Raw genomic sequence first — 16242 nt, forward strand, 5'->3', positions numbered from 1 at the left:
ATTTTAAGCTCCTTGTGCTTACAGGTGAGTGCTGGCAGACAGGTTGCATGGGTTTTTACAGGTAACTACAGGGCCAGGACTGGAGCAGACAGCAGACCTGGCTGGGCCTGGGGTCTCCTGCTAAGGACTGGTATGTGTGACCTACCCTTCCTGTCTGACGGTTTTGCAACACTAATAGTGCTTGACTGTTTTTCACTCCAACAGTGAAGAAAGCAGAGTCACTTGCCAGCTTGTGTCTGCAGGACTGCAGTGCTGGCACACCCTTCCCACACTGCTTCGTTGTCTGCAGAGCAGGGATTAGGTGCCATAGCCACGCTTATCCCTGAGCACTTCCTTGAGAACATCAGTTTCAGGAGGGACGCTAGTAAATAGGTGCAGACAGTACTTTTGAGCATGCCTTAATTCAGTTGTGTATTCAGCTTGATTTATTCAGAGCAGTTCACTGTGACCTAAATTGCCCACAGAACTGCCTTAGTAACTATCAAGCTACACCGAGTTTTCTTAAGTGCCTTGAATGGCTCACTTTTACTGTATGAATTACTTATCACCAGCTGAAGCTCTAGGGAGATTCTGCAGACATTCAGGTGTGAGGGTGATTGCAAGCCTGAATGGGAGTGGGAGGCCATAGGTGGTGGGTGCCCCCATGGGTGGTGGGTTTTTCAGTCATCTTGTAGATGCGACATCCAGGAGGGATTCATTGGGGCACCCTTTTCTAAAGGACCCTCTTTCTTTCCTTGTTAGGGGGAAGGTCACTCTAGGCGAGTTCAGGTCTCGTGGTAGCAGCTGCTCAGGACCACTCTAACATGGTGCAGCATGTTGCCTGAGAACTGCTCCAGCTGTGTGAACAACTTCCCGAAAAGCCTCTAAAACTATGTGGATATAATAGGATACAACAGAGTTGCTAATACTGATTGCTTAACGTGAAATCAGGCACTGAGGAATGTTTTCAAAAGATTGTATGATTCTATCAGTAGAATCATGTTCAGTAATCACAAGATTGCTGCCTTTTATTTTTTTTAAAATAAATATATATCTCCCAGCTTCAGTAATCAGGATATATTGTTTTACAGGACACAGTATCGCTTGATAGCCATGCAGGTCAGGGATTAGACTGCCTTTTAAATCTTCCTGTAATTTGGAAGGAAATACAGTACTGTGGGTTTGGAAAAAAATGATTTGTTGCATCAGACAGTAAAATATCATATATTATATGATATCATATATTGTATCTTTCTAGCAAGTAATTCAGAACATATATATTACACATAAAAAGTAATATACAATGATGATATCTGAATATAGTGATTACTAGGTAGTTATGAGCAGTATATGAGCAGAATAGAAATATCTTTGAGTTAATTAAAACAGTATTTTAGATAGAGGAATTTGTTTTTCTTATAGTGAAGGTAGCAATTATTTCAACTGTATTTTAAATATGCAGTTAGAGAGTGGGCAACTTTTAAGGCACTCAGTACAAATCACCATTTCAGCTGTCAAATGTATTTGTTCTTTTTTTTTTTTTCTCATGGAAAATTGCATTTTTCTAGTTTGGCTGGCAAATACAGTTGCTTAATTTCTAACAGTTGTTTGTTTTCTCCTGTCAGGTTTTCCATTCAAAAGGACAGTTGTCTTCAAACAGGGTGTGTATGCACGCACAGCTTGTTTTGTGTCATTTTAGAGGCATTGAACCTTACGCGTCGGGATTAGCCCATGCATCTTTGGACTTCATTTGGCCTTTGGAGTGCCACCTTACTAGGTGCTTTGACAATTCTGTGAGAATATGAAGTTGAGAGTTGCAGCTAATTATTTGAAGGTGGATGGACCTGGGAGAGGTGAGAAATCTTACAGCTAGTGCTGCAGGCTGGGCTGGCTCGGGGAGAGAACTGTAGAAAACTGGTAGGAAAGGATTAAGCGAGTGCTGTAAATAAACTCCTTATGCCTCTGGAAAGGGGAAGAGAAGGTTAAAAAAAAGTCTATTTACAGTGTAGACCTTTTCCTGTGGCTCTGTGGTTTGATAGTGGGCATGCCCTAACTTCAGAAGGAAAACGAAAGCAGGAGAAAAGGTCATTAAAGGGGCAGGCAGGATGGCCAAGAAGCATCAGTGGCTAAAAATATCTGTTAGAGCCTCCAGTGTGCTTAAAACTCCAGCGTCTCTTCTTGGTAAAAGGCCAGTGTGAAGGGCCATGCTACTGACTGAGACTGCGTTGCTCGCTGTTGCTGGGGGTGATGGTGAACGCAACGCACAGGCTGTGCTAGGATGCGAGGCGGCTCCTCAGCTCCTCCACCCAGCCCATGCTGCACGTCCCCAATGGGCTCTGTGCCGCGCCAGACTCCAGCAAAGGGCAGTAGTTTAAATATTCGCTTTAACGGATTTCCTGAAGATGCCTATAATTTGAGGAGCAGTATTCCAGATAGCGAACTGCTGGGACAGTCATGAGCATCAGTGGCCCAGCCGTGTATGAACTCCCCTTTTTCCTTCTGATGAGCCATCTTCACAATTAGGAAAGGAAGGGGAGGGCTTATTCATTCTCAGAAATTGCACAGTGGTTGGACGCACTTGCGGGATTTTAATGAACCCGTGGTTCTTTAAAATCTGAAGCACGCAATTCTCCTCCCACCAGAGAGCTTTTATTTTCCCAAGGCTATTTAAGAAGTGAAACATATTACTGTTCCAGCTCGTGTTTTCAGAAGCACGGAGCAGTATTTGATGGAAGTAAATTGTAATAAGAAGCTAATGTTGTTTGCAATGAGACTGTGAATCACTGAGGAACTGCTGTGTGATCTTCAAAATAAATCTTGGACCTTGTCTTTGTTTTTAAAAGGGGTGGGAGACTCCTCAGTACTGTGATCCTTGAATCTATGCTTTCTATCCTTATATTCAGGCAGTTTCAGAGAAAAGCAAAAAGGAAAGTCCAGGCTCTGCAAACCAAAGTTTCAGAAGCTGTGGCTTGTCTGATGCACAGCGGTTTTGCCCCTTTTAAGAAGAACTCTCAGGTATGGATGGGAGTTATTACAGCTGTCACAACAGAGTGGGAGAAGGATCAAAGTCACTGTTTATCCAAGTGCTTGGAAAGTCCAGTGGGAGCACTAGCATGGTTTAGGCCATGTTCCAGCACCAATTAAATTCATTTGCAGACAGTATGTCCTGTAATGGTGCAGAATTGGGTCTCTAATGAACATTTGGAGACTTCTGTTATAGGAAACTGTATATGATCTCATAAGCTTGGAACAATTGATGCGTCTCCCGGTGAGTTTTCTTTTCAGAAAGCCTTCTATATTTAATTTGAGCAGAAAATAATAAACTTTCAATAGAATTGTTGATCTAACTTAAAGACATTTAGTCCTTTAAAAGCAATTTTTCAATTTTAGTAAAAAAAAAACTTAAATATTTATTTCCACTACCTGCAGTTTAATTTAACAGGTTTTTAACCACAGAAAACTCCAGCATGTTTCTGTCTGGGGGAGTGAGTTTGTTATGCTATTTGTCATATGTGGTGGGCTCTGCTTTTCAGAAGTGATCTGCAAACTGAGATGGCTCATATAGGGATTTGCTAGCATTAGACCTGAATTTTCCATACTTTGCCCTTTTTGGCTCTTAGCTGGTACCAAGATAATCCATACTTTTTTTGAGTCAGATATTTAGCAAGTCTAAGACGAAGTCTTTTTGCACTGTTAGAGACATAATACATAGACCTGAATACCACATTATATTGGGCAGTTACAAATCTAAATCTCTTTTGCCTATTCTTTGTTGCCATAGGAAGTGGCAAATATCCATGTATAGAGTATATCTAAGCATGGATCTACTTTGAAGGAGATTAGAGATCTCATGGGCATAACTCTATCCTCCCCATGCTCAAGTCCTCCACTTAGTTTGCCTATGGAGATAGGTTACAGTGCGACTGCATTGCCATAATTTTCCTTCGACCTGAATTTCAGCTGTGTTGTGTGCAGCTACCAATCCATATATAAGCCATTTTGTCTCTTCCAGTCTCATCAAGTCACAGGCTGAGAAACAGCAATTAGCAGCCGTTCTAATGAGCGCTCATCAGTCACGCAAGCCTCTCTCCCTCCTGTGTCAAATCCACCTTTATTCTTTTCAAGCACTCTGAATACCACTCAAGGCAGCAGAGACAAATAAAAGGCCTGTCTGGTTACCAGACACATACAAAAACTCTTTCCTGCTGTAGCTTACACAGTTGCATCACCATGATCCTTTGCCTGCCTTTTAGAGCTGTTGGAAAGATGAATGAACTGGATGAGTTCAGTCTCTTACATGGATCCATGAGGTACTGCTGCGTGTCTTGTCCTGGGATCAGCATAGCTCATAGAAGACTCTGGTAAGCAACATTTGCCCTAGAATAAAGCACATCTGGGCTTTCATGGATGGTAATTATTTTCTCTGTGTAGCCATAGTAACTGAAATAGTGACAAAGGAAGATGTTACTTGCAGTGAGCACGGGAGAAGTTTGAATTTTTTTCCGTTCATCAGTTTTAAGTTTGTTTTCATCTCATAATGGATAACACCTGAAATTGGATTACACCTTACATCTCCCTATATAACGGCTTGTTAATAGGTCAGTCTGTCCTAACCACGGTAGTTGTAAGGATATCATACTGTCATCATAACATATGAAAGGTAAAACATGGGTTCACAGGTACAAAGTAGGCAAGTCAGAAAGCAATTTGGAGTCACAGGAATCAAAATAAACTATTTTTAATTTGACTTGCTATTAAAAATCACAGTATGACATGCACATTCCAGTAGTGAAGGTCCTGTAAACAAACACCCACATGCGCACCAGATAACCTCAGGCACATCTGATGAAGTTCTTCATTCCCAGCTACTGCAATCTAATTCTCTTGGCTTCCATTTAAAACAAACAAACAAAAAATGCTTGAATCCCACACAGTTTCAGAGTAGAAGTTTGAAAAGCAGTGCATGAAGGCACCAACAAGAAAGTAAAAAGAACCTCAAATACATTTTGTGCTATAACTTACTTAGAAAAGTAGCCGTAATGGAAATAACTGCACTCTTAGAGTATAAATAATGGCATACTGTATTTATCTGGCCCTCTCACAGATCTTCCCTTTGGTTTCCATAATTTCAGGGACGACTTCCACTTAAAATGACTACCCTGCTGCGTGTTCACAAGCTAAGTCAGTATTTTGTTCTGTCAGCTTCATTTCCTTGGCTTTGTTTCATAGCTGGATACTCTACTGTCTGATAAAGTGTAAAGCTCCTCCTAGGAGTATTCATAACCTCTTTTGCTGGTGTGGACTCTGACTTTGGAGTCAGCTGGATACTCTTCTCTCTGCAGAAGACCTATGTGGTCCCTCTTTGTTCCTCTGTTTGTAAACAAGTGGGAACTCGGAGGTCTGAGATGAGTTTATCTGGAACTGGCAGTTACTGGAGTGGCATCCAGACAGATATATACATTGCAGCATAAGCCTTGTTTCTTTAGACAGTTAAAAATAGTCTTCAGACATCCATATAATAAGTGAGAGTAGGAGGGAGGGTAGGACTGGTGTAATTAGTTTAAGGATTAGCCGTCTATTTTTCTGTACATACCCAAAAATCTACCTTTTAGGAGACTTATTTTTGTGACTCACAGATTTGTTTATTCCTGGCCTTATTACAAGCCATAAACAAGAATAGCATCCTTCAAGTATTTGTAAAATTCAGCAAGAATATCATCAGCTTGTTGTTAATGTCTTTCTTTTGTAACACCCACAGGCCCTACTTGAGTAGGTGTGCCCTATCGTAGTATCAAAAGCTTTCCCTAAGGCATCAAGCTGGATGTGGCCTCTTCCAATTTTCATGGGGAAAAGTGCTTCTGATTCTAATGCATCTGTCTCAGACTCATAAGATGGTATTGTCTTTATTCAGAACAGAGCAAACAGAGATTGAATTCGAATGTTTGCTGCTATACTTGCAATTAGCCAGAGTTTTCTATTTGCATTACTACGCAAAATATTTGGTGACATTCTGGGCCCCTCCTGTTTGCATACCAGCATTTTGCTTGTTTCTAACTAACTCCCTAATCTTAGTGATCCCAGTAAAAGAAAGAGCTGAGTTTGTAATCAAGTGCTTCTCAACAGACTACAGTTTCCTCAGCTCATGTAGTTTTACTTCGTACTTTTCAGAGCCTCCTCCTCTAAGATGCACTTTTAATTTCTGCGATTTGGTAATTCTGTACCTGTGATGAATTATTTTGGTGTTGTGCTGTTAATTTGTGAAAGTAAAAAGTCCTCCAAGCTGCAGGGGCTCTGATGTAGACTTCAAAAGACCCAGAGTTGAACTGATCCCTAAGAACAGAATCAGGGCTTTAGATTATTGGAATTTTTGTGTTTTGGATCATGTGATGTGTAATTAGAGACTACTGAGGTATCTTATCGTTCACTGGGCATAGTATCTGGAGGTTTAGAGGGTGGTGTTGGGAGGGAAAGTACCATGAAAGATTGGCAATAAACATTAGAGCTATCGCTGTGGAGCTCAGGATCTGGCGAAGTCTCCTTCAGTTACTCTTCAACTGAAGAATTATGTCCGTCTTAGAAGAGGCTTCTGTAGTCCATCTGGCACTTGCAAGGTTGGTGAGAACAATGTTAGCTGAGGTTGTGTTCTGCTGGATGACAGGCTAGGTTATCAAAGCAATCAGTACGTTCACTTTTGAGTAATTCACCGGGGAACAAATGCGTGATCCACACCCATTCGTGTGCCCCAAGAATCTGGTGTTCCATCAGCTGTTATTTTGCTTATTTTCTGTTACTGTGTTATCAACAGTTGCTGGGGTATTTTTAGTGGTATCATTTAATAGGAAGCTTGAGAGTGAAGTGCCTCTAATTGTAGCTGCAAAGCAAAAACCTAATTAAATAAAGCAATGTCCAGCTGATGGACTAGCCCGCTACTTGTTAAAGTACTCTGTGCAGGAATGTCTGTCACTGGTCAAACAGTTGTGTTCCCTGCTGCATATGCTTCTCTTGTCCTAGCAGCTGTCATCAGTAAAGCTGCTAAAATAAGATGCATCTACAATTTGATCTGTCTGCACTGATTGAGAGAAAAATATTTTTTCTCAGAAGCCAGAAGAGCAGCAGCATTTTTAAGATGTCAACAAATAACAAGTGTATGTGAAGCCAGCCTTAAATTTATCAAAGCATCTGCTTTATTAATACAGTAAGTGGAAAAAGGACTGTAAAAAGAAAAAAAAAAGTCAAAGCCTTTTCTATCAGCTAGGTAACTCTCAACCACTGGGCATCTTATAAAAACTGTTCTTGGAAAGAAGCAGAATGTGAGTCTACAAAGTGATTTGGAATCATCTTGTACCATTAAATACCACCTCTAAAAATGGAAACCGAAGCTAGCTAGTTAGGAAGCTACGCTTTGCATCATTTGAGCAAGGCAGTAAAGTGGCAGGCAGGGTCATTACAGTCTACAGATTTGCAAATATGTTCCAAAACACCAGCCAAAAGAGATCTTGGAGAAGATCATTTCAGTTATTTCCTGTCTTATTAATTTTTCCTAGTCAGGAGAAAAGAATAAATGCTGTAGAAAGGTAGGAAGGGAAAACAACTCATTCTGTGATGGAGAAATAACTGGGTGCTACAGTAACCTGTGGCCTTTTGGCTTTGTCAAACTCCAGAAAGACAAGTGTCCTCAGCTTGCTCCTGGGTGCTTGGTAGGGGATGGTTTATCAACCGCTACAGGCCGCCTTTGTACAGAATAAGGCCCATCCTGTGGTTTCTTTTTGGAAAGGGTGTGTGCTTCACTCCCTCGTGCAGGTAGAGATACAGCATGGGGCTTCACTTCTGCTCCAGGCTGGCTCTGTCTGAATTTCGTGAGCCAGGTGGCACGTAGCAGAGCAGGGTGCAAGTGCCCATGTGCATTTAGTCCCTGGCACCCGCAGAATGCAAAGGCAACGCCACAGCAACATCGGAAAACGGAGGCACCTTTCTTATGGGGTATGACAGCTAAAGCAATTGGTTACGTGGATTATTGCTCACTGCAAAAACCAGCTCATCCTCTTATCTGAAATCCATCACCAGTCACAGCGTTGTAGTTATCAGACAAAAGATGAATACTGCTACTTTTTCATCTTGGTTATAAATTGCTGTGCAAGAGGATATTACTGGCCCCACCTCCTCTCCTTATCAACACACGTGCTATTTTCAAGTGTTTTCAGACCACAAGCTGTAACTTGTAACTTGCACATGTATGAGCAAGCAAAGTTTGCTTTGATCCTTCGAGTTTTGCTGGTATGATATGTGGTGCCAAATGCATTCATCAAAAGAAAAAAATCTTCCCTGTGGTGAAATTAATGAACAGGTGATCAAAAAAAATAATCCGGTACCAACAGGAAGGAAAGGACAAGTTCAATTCATTGCATATAATGAACAGTTCAATCAGCAATGATAGTTTTGCAGGAAGGAAGAATTCACAGGACCGAAGTATTTTGGAAATAAAAGTGAGATGCTAGATGACCCCGGAGTTTTCCCTTGTTCGTTTGCCCTGCACTGTATGTGGCTCTCAGCAGCTCTGCTGCACTCAGAGTGCAAGACGCCCCTTGAAGGACCTGGCTTACAGCCACAGGGCTCTGTTTTCCCTTGCAGGAATCAGCTGAGTCAGGAAAGGGAACAATTGCTGGGTCGAAGGCTGTGGGAAATAAATAGTCACAAGGACGTGAGGCTCTGTCTGTAGACAAGACTTGCCTCTGCTAAAAGAACTAGTACCATTAAGTTTCTGGTGGGACAGTGTTTAACTAGGAGAATTTTTTCATTGCTTTGTACCTGAATGAGAGGCATATCAAAGTGCAAATATGTCTTAGATGTTCCAAGATACCAGAATTTTCTATATACTTTCTCTTCTTTTTTTCAGCTATCAGATATATAGTCTGCTTTTTTTTTTTTTCCATTTGCTTGTAGTACTGAAACTTTGAATCTTTCCTTTTCCAGCATTCCAGGCTGCTTGTGTCTGGTATTTCTGTCTGGTCCTACCTCTGATATTTGCTGAAGTGTAGATGTTCAAAGAGGATGCCTAAAATTAGATCAATTACCGAAGCATGAGTACCACCCCCAGCTTATTATTTTCAAATTAGATACCTCCATTTATAATACAGTTTTTTCTCATGCTGTTTCATATGCAGTAAAATGCACCCCACCCTCCCACAACCTGAGTATTTAATCTGAGTGATGTGGCTTTCAGGCAAACTATGGTGAGCTTTGAAATTTAAATCCTTAACTGGAACCAGGGTCACGCTGTGAAGCATCGTGTTATGATGAGACCTGGATAAACACTATCCTGACTGTGGGGTAGTCGAAGAAGGGTATAACACCCTATGTAGAAAGCTTCATCCCTCAGAATAGCTGACTGCATCTGATTTAGTTTGAAAGAGCTATTGAAGTCCTTTGAGGGCCATTTCAGTTTCTACTTGCTTTGAGATTTCTCCTCGTTGGCCCTTTGTAATTCTGTTAAGTCTGGATTGGGCAGAGCTGAGGGTTCATGGGGTGGAGGCGTAGCATGCTGCCTTCTAGATACGTTTGCTGATGCTGAGGAGAAGAGATGTCATTGTGTCCATGAGGAGGAAGCAAAGGGGCTACTTAAGAATGGAAATGCTGTGACTGTGATGACCTAGGAGGGATTTTCAGAGGTTACAGCTGATGCAGTTCCTGCATAAACAAAGTAGTTGTAGCTGGAGGAAGAAGTCCCACAAAAATTATTTAATAGTTCACTGAAAAATTTCCCTTTGGCTGTTTTGAAATTCCTCTCCACTTTAACTGGAACATAGTGATCTGATGCTGCGCTTTTATACTGCTCAAGGGAAACCCTTATAGAGGGTAGAAAATGAACTACTAAGGGTTAAAACTGGAAGTCAAGAGGAAAGTCAAGGAACTGAAATCTGTTTCCCATCTCCTGTAAAGCCGTGGGAGTCATGCTGGCTGGCCCAGAGCACAGTCACTGGGGGCAAGTGGCACCGCAGCATCTGGGGATGCTCTGTGGAGCCCTTGGCTGGGCACTGTGCCTCCAAGGACCTCTGCTGTCTCCAGCGCTTCCCAGGGCACCAGTGCAGTGCAGGCCTCTCGGTGTGCCAGGAGACCCAGGGCCAGAGGAGCTTTTCCTGAGGAGGAAGCATGACAGCTCAGTTGTGGTGGCTGAGGGACAAGCTTGAAGGAAAGCTATGCAAACGCTTATTGTTCCCCAGGAGCTGTTTCCTCTTCGTCCCTGTACGCTGCAGTCCAGCTGGTAGGATTTGGTGGAGGACAGGGCAATAGGGCGAGAAGGGTATGAATTTGTCTTCCTGAGCATGTTTTTCTGACAGGTTTGTTGCCTTCTCAAGGTAAAGAACTGTCTCCCAAGGAGAATCTCTGAATTGAAGATAAATACTGTCGTCTCAGGTAACTTCTAATACAAGTCAGATGGTGGATTGCATCTGAAACAGGAATATTTCTGCTGATTTTTCCCCTCTTGTCTTCTGGAATTCAGAGAAAGTTGAATTTCCTTTAAATAAAGAAGAGAATCTCTTCTGTTGCCTCTTAACGTCAGACTTTGATAAATTCATTTGTAGCAGACCAAATCAAGCTGAAAAATATCCAGCCCACATCCTCACTTCTCTGCTCATTTCTATTAAAATCACTCAAGGATGTTAAAGTGAATTGAGTGAATCAGAAGAGGCTGTTCCAGCGAAGATTGGGAAAGTCTGACAAGTTTTGGAAGTTCATAGGTTCTGTTGGTAGTGCGTGGTCTTTCTGGGGGGAGCTCTGCCTTGCAAAGTCATTTGTTTTAGCTGTTTGTGTTTAAGAGTAAAGACAGTGTTGTCTCCAAAGTACTGGGCTGGAGTTTGCATTCAGATTCTACTACAGGCTCTCTGGATAACGTGGGAGAAATGCAAATCACTCCGTGGGCCTAGGAGATGTCCTTTTGTAGTACTGGTGGACAGCAGGTGGCCTGGTGGGGAGTGGCTGTGGCTGGGTGATGCCAGGCATAACTGAGTCCCATTAGCAGTTGCAGCCTCTTGGTACACCCAAACAGTTGATGAATACTTCCTCTTAAATCAATCAGATGGTGACTTGTGTCGAAAAACAGGCTTCAGACAAGCCTTTCCTTAAAATCTCCTGATGCTTCTCTCTTCCTCTGCTGCCTTGCACAAACACCAGGGGAACTTGTGCAGGTGAGCAGTGATGTGCTTTGCAGCAATGGTGTAGTCCTTTAGCAAAACTGCAAGGACAGGATGAGAAGATCAGTTTTATTATGGACTATACTTTTTTCCTTTCTGAGGGAAAGTTGGCAGTGGGGTCACAGATGTAGACAGCTCAGCAAGGAGGGCTAATCTATCTCTCTGCTCTGTGCTATTGCTGATACCTGGCTGGTGTAAACAGCCTTCACAGATCTCTGCACAATGTTGTCTACTCATTGGTGGCAGCAGCTTCACTGCATCCATCACTTGCTTCTGACTCTGTGTGATGAATTTTGGGGTGTTTTATGCCAGCAGTGGTCATGGCGCAGTGGTATCACAGCTGCCTTTGGGGCTTGCAGTCCCCTGTAATGTAACTAGGCAATACGCTGCCCCCAGTTCTGCCTCGTTATTTACCTGACCTCTTCTGTTGCCATTGCTCACAGGCAGAAAGGCAGCTTAGACCATGGCAATGTCAGCCTCCTTACTTCTGCCCCAAACAAAAAGGTAAATTTTTAAAACAGTGCTGTGGCTTCCTGTGTTTTTGCGAACAGTTTGAGTACGTTCTACTTAAGACTGCTGCTCTTGAAAAGTCAAGTAGTCTCCCCTGTTTCGGGCAAGGTAGTGTGCTTTCCCATTTACAGTTCTCTGCCCTCAGACCTGTAGCACAATACTTTCTCCAAGTGCCAGGGGTGGGGGGGTGCTAGTTGCCTTCTGGGCTTTCAGCTGAGTGAACTGGGAGGGTCTGCTTTAGTAGTAAAGTCGCTTTCTCTGTAAATAACTGGTATCTAATCAGTAGAAACTGATCAGTGGATACTGTAGAAATCAGTTAAGTGCTGTACGCAGCCCAAAATCCAGGGATGCCAGAGCCAGCATCAGTGTGCAACATTATGATGTTATTTGCCTGAGGCCACGTGCAAAGGCTTGGGTTTGCTCCGAGTAAGCTGTCGGTGTCAGAGGCCCTAGGGAGTGCTTGGGGAATGAAAGGAACTCAGGCAAGTGTTTGAGACAGGGTTTTAGTGAGATGTGCGCAGGTATGACAGCAGTAATTTTTGGTTTTGAAACTGTCAGCCAACAAAGCGAACTCTTCTCTTCACCTTTATAGTCACCTATGTCTGAAGAAAATTTTAACTTAAACATTCTCCTGGATGGAGAAACCTGTTTTGTATTTAAAGCCTTTCCACTTGCTCAGTAATATTGGTGGCTCTGTTCGTTGCTGTCGCTGATCAAATCACTGCGTGTTTTATCCGTGCAGTCAAAGGGCTGTTCCATTTGGTTTGGCCAGACAACTAATGTTCCTGCAGAGGGGAAACTGCTGGGTCACCATAGCTGTCATCAATCACTGCAGCGGGGGAAAGATGGACCCAAGGTTTGGACCCAAAATATTTTGAAACTCCCATCATTTAAAGAAAAACAAGCAAACAACCCTTCCACACACACATCACCCTTTTACTCATTTTGTCACCTACCTGCATGCCCTGTAACCCATGTAAGCTGCACCTGGTTTGTTCGTCACAATAAGAAAAGTCATGAAACAGTATTTACTTTCTGAGGAGGAATTAATTTTTATAGAAGAGATCAAGACTAAAATGTTCTTCTTTCTTCATGTCGCATGTAAAATGTTTCCTTCACTGCTACAGGCTTGTTCGTTCTTTGCAAGGTTTTATTTAATCAATGTGTCTTCTGAGCAGGGCTCTTAGTCTACCCCATGCTACCTAGTCTATCAATATCTAATGCAAACCTCTCATCTGATTTATTGTTCCAAGTGGCTGATGTGTGAACTTCTTATTCGCCGTAATTTTCCTTCTGACAACCTGTGTGGTGTTTTATGAGACTAAGTCACTCATCAGACTCAGATGGGCTTTATTATCACCAGATGATTACAGGAAGCAGAGAGAAAACCCAGCTAAGAATGGCAAAGAAAATGAATATTCTAATAATTTAAAAACTGCTGAACTGCTTGTAGAAAAGAGTATAAAGCTGGAATAGTTATTAGAGCTATGGAAACCTCAAGTAAATTCAACGGCCTTCAAATAAAGATAGCATGGATTTAACTGCTAATAGAGTATGCAAGGAAGAGTGGTTTTGCAGGAAGCTCATCAGACCATCTGCTATAGCTGAAAGAGTGTCTTGTAGGACTCCAGGTTTGATTTTATGAATATTTGGTGTTAATAATTTGAAGGAGAAAAGAGGAAACAGTAACAGCCAGTGTGGTTTAAAAATGCCCATCCCTCAGGGCAAGTGACAAACAAGAAGGTGAATGAATGAACACACAGGAGGGATTCAGGCTGGGCTTTAGCCGAGCTGTGCGCAGCCCCATGTGCATGTGGGCACATCTCTCTGGGGGCTGCTCAGCTGAGCCAGCGGTGTCCGATCAGCGAGGTCTCACAGGCGGATGGTGCTGAGATGACTGTAGCGTTGCTCCTGCTGGCACAGCTGGAAGAAGGCTGTTAGGACTCACTGGATGCAACTGCTGCTTCCTTTCTCACTCAGAATAGGGCCCTCTCAGTCATGCCGCACCAAGCAAGCTGCTCTCAGTCATAGAGTCCCCCATGTTCTGTTGGCTAGATGAATCTCCCAAATGTTTGAAAACAGCCTTTGAAGTATTAGGAGGGTTGTTCTGCCCACACAGGGCAGTGTGCTGGGGCCTCTGGGCAGCAGGGCTTAGACTCTCTTGTCAGGAACAGCACCCAAAGAGCACTGAGATTGCATAGACTGGGCAGGTGAAGTGAAATAAGAGGGGGAATTTGACCTTGCAGGTCAGTGGCAAGGCCTGGAGCTGAATCCAGTCATGGAGCTCATCTGCAGGTTTGCATTGCTTTTTGGTACAGGCATAGGATCTCTCTCAACCAGTCAAACTTAATCCATGGAAAGTAATCGATGCTGACCCCTAAAGTGAATGCAAGAGATGGACACACATTCTTGAATTAAACTAATTCACTTTGGATTTGCTTTGTCTCTTTGGAAGCAAATTAAACTAAATTGAATTTAAACCATCTCAATTCTTAATAGACACTTCTGTGTGGACAGTCCTAACTGCATATCAATAGCATAAATAAAATAGAAATTTACTTTTTTGATTCATTCTGGTTAACCTTCATGACTTCCGCTTTGCTTAGAAGCAGAGAGACATTTCAACTTAATAAGGAAATAAAGGGAAGTATTTGAGGTGGCAGTTGAATGCAGAAGGGAATGTGTTGGTTAATCCAGACCACCTGCTTCAAATGGCTGAGAAAGCACGTGAAGGCCCTTTCCCCCTTTTCCCCTTCATTTGCCCACCTTACTGGGCAGTCCCACATCTGCACTGATCTGAAAGTGTTCTCCTCATAGGACTTCTTCAATTTCTTTCTCAATTGCACTATGAAATCCCATTAACTTTGCCACGCTTTGACTCCAACCCTGTGGCAGGGATTTTTATTTCTCCTCCCCAAAGTTTTCACCATGAATTTTGGTGTCAAGGAAGCCAAAATTCCCAAATGGAGCAAAACTAAGTCTCCTGAATTGTGTGCGCTTTGTGGAGAAAGCAAACCTTCCTTAAGTAGTCGCAGGCTCTCACTTCCAGCCAGTTCCAGATCTGCAGCTTGCTGGCAGCCCAGCAAGAGCAAACCGCTAGTACTGTAACTGGTGATCATTCAAAGCTTTGCACTGTGCGCAAGTGTATGTGCTCGTGGATTAGGCCAGGTGGTTGTGTAATTGTCTAACTAGTGCTAGGAACATCTGTTCTCTCTCTCTCTCTCTCTCTCTCTCTCTCTCTCTCTCTCTCTCTCTCTCTCTCTCTCTCTCTCTCTCTCTTTCTCTCTCTTTTAATATATCCAGAGATATTAGCTGTGAAAATCTAACTGGGGCAAGGCACCCCTGTCAGATCCTCTGTGGGTGAAGACAGCATTGCTCTTCTGTCTGCTCTAGTGTTGTAGCAGCTTATCACAGCTGGAGGGCTGGTCTGCATGGCTTTAGCTGGTTGGGAATCAATTTTCATTCAAAGACTAAAATGACTAATGGCCCTTATTTCTCTACTTTCTTGTGTTTGTCTCTATTCAGAAATATGCAATGAAACACATCCTACCTTTCATAATCTCTGTTTTTGAGGATTTGTGGGTTTTCTATTAACATAGACTGGCAATACCCTTTGCAGAAGGTATAAGACCTATTATGATACCTTAGCTTCCACCAGTGTCAATTGCTAAGTTGTTATTTCATTAGGGCCCTCCTGTAGTTGTGCACCTGCTGAGACAAACTGAACATAGAGTAAGAAGTAGCCAAATATGATTCAGGCTGTCTCTCTTCTCTGATTAGAGTCTGTTTTTGAACTAGCTCCTATAAAAGACTTAAGCATGGACAAATTAGATATTGCAATGCAATATCTTCAAAGAACCTGGCCTCTGGTGCCTAAACTTCTCGTCCACTGTGAAGCAGATTCCTCAGCAGGAAAATCAACACCCTGTGCTCAGTGAAGCGCTGCCCAGAGGGAGAGACTGGGAAACTTTCAGCTCAGCAAAGCATCTGAGCTCTTACATGTGTTCAGAGTTTAGGTGCAAAAAGAAGAGGTGTAAAGGCATTGCCTCTGCACGTTTACATGGCACCTATCTGATTTTATATCCTCGGCTAGAACGCTTGCCAAACTTCTTCCCCCCCCCCCGACAGGAGTTAACTGTATTGTTTGAGTGGTGTTTAGAGATTTCAGGCTATAGTTCTTTGCAATACAACAGGTTTCCAGGTTGCACTGCACGTCCCTTCAGGCACCACGGGCTCTCAGGGAGAAGAGCTGCTTCTTGGAATAGAGGTGAGGAGCGTGTCTGCAGTGGAGAATAGGGGCATGAGGCAACAGGAATAAAACCACAATAGTAGCCTATTGCAAAGAGCATTCTGAGCCTCTGGCTTAATTATTTTGCTGTTTTACTTTGAAAAAAGATTTGGTGGAAGAGACTCCACCAAAGGAAAGATGGAAGGTGGACTTTTTCAGCATTTTGAGGTTAAAATTTGGAATAGTTATATTTGCTCTGGATGTAAACAACATTTGGAAGTTTCAGTTAAGTTTATCTCAAACAGCCTCATCTCATAGAGACTTACAGAATGCAGT

The 16242-nt window shown here is 42.7% G+C and overlaps 1 protein-coding gene across 1 annotated transcript in view; it reads left to right on the forward strand.

The window, feature by feature from the left end:
- Positions 1-39: 39 nt before the first annotated feature.
- Positions 40-16242, forward strand: part of PTH2R (parathyroid hormone 2 receptor) — a 124201-nt gene continuing 107998 nt past the window's right edge. The window contains exons 1-4 of the mRNA XM_064515322.1: positions 40-130; positions 1605-1832; positions 2883-2994; positions 4233-4340. Coding sequence (XP_064371392.1) covers positions 4246-4340 — 95 coding nt within the window. The 5' untranslated portion in view covers positions 40-130; positions 1605-1832; positions 2883-2994; positions 4233-4245. The remainder of the gene's footprint in view (positions 131-1604; positions 1833-2882; positions 2995-4232; positions 4341-16242) is intronic.

The sequence above is a fragment of the Dromaius novaehollandiae genome, chromosome 7 (assembly GCF_036370855.1).
Source record: "Dromaius novaehollandiae isolate bDroNov1 chromosome 7, bDroNov1.hap1, whole genome shotgun sequence".
NCBI lineage: Eukaryota > Metazoa > Chordata > Aves > Casuariiformes > Dromaiidae > Dromaius > Dromaius novaehollandiae.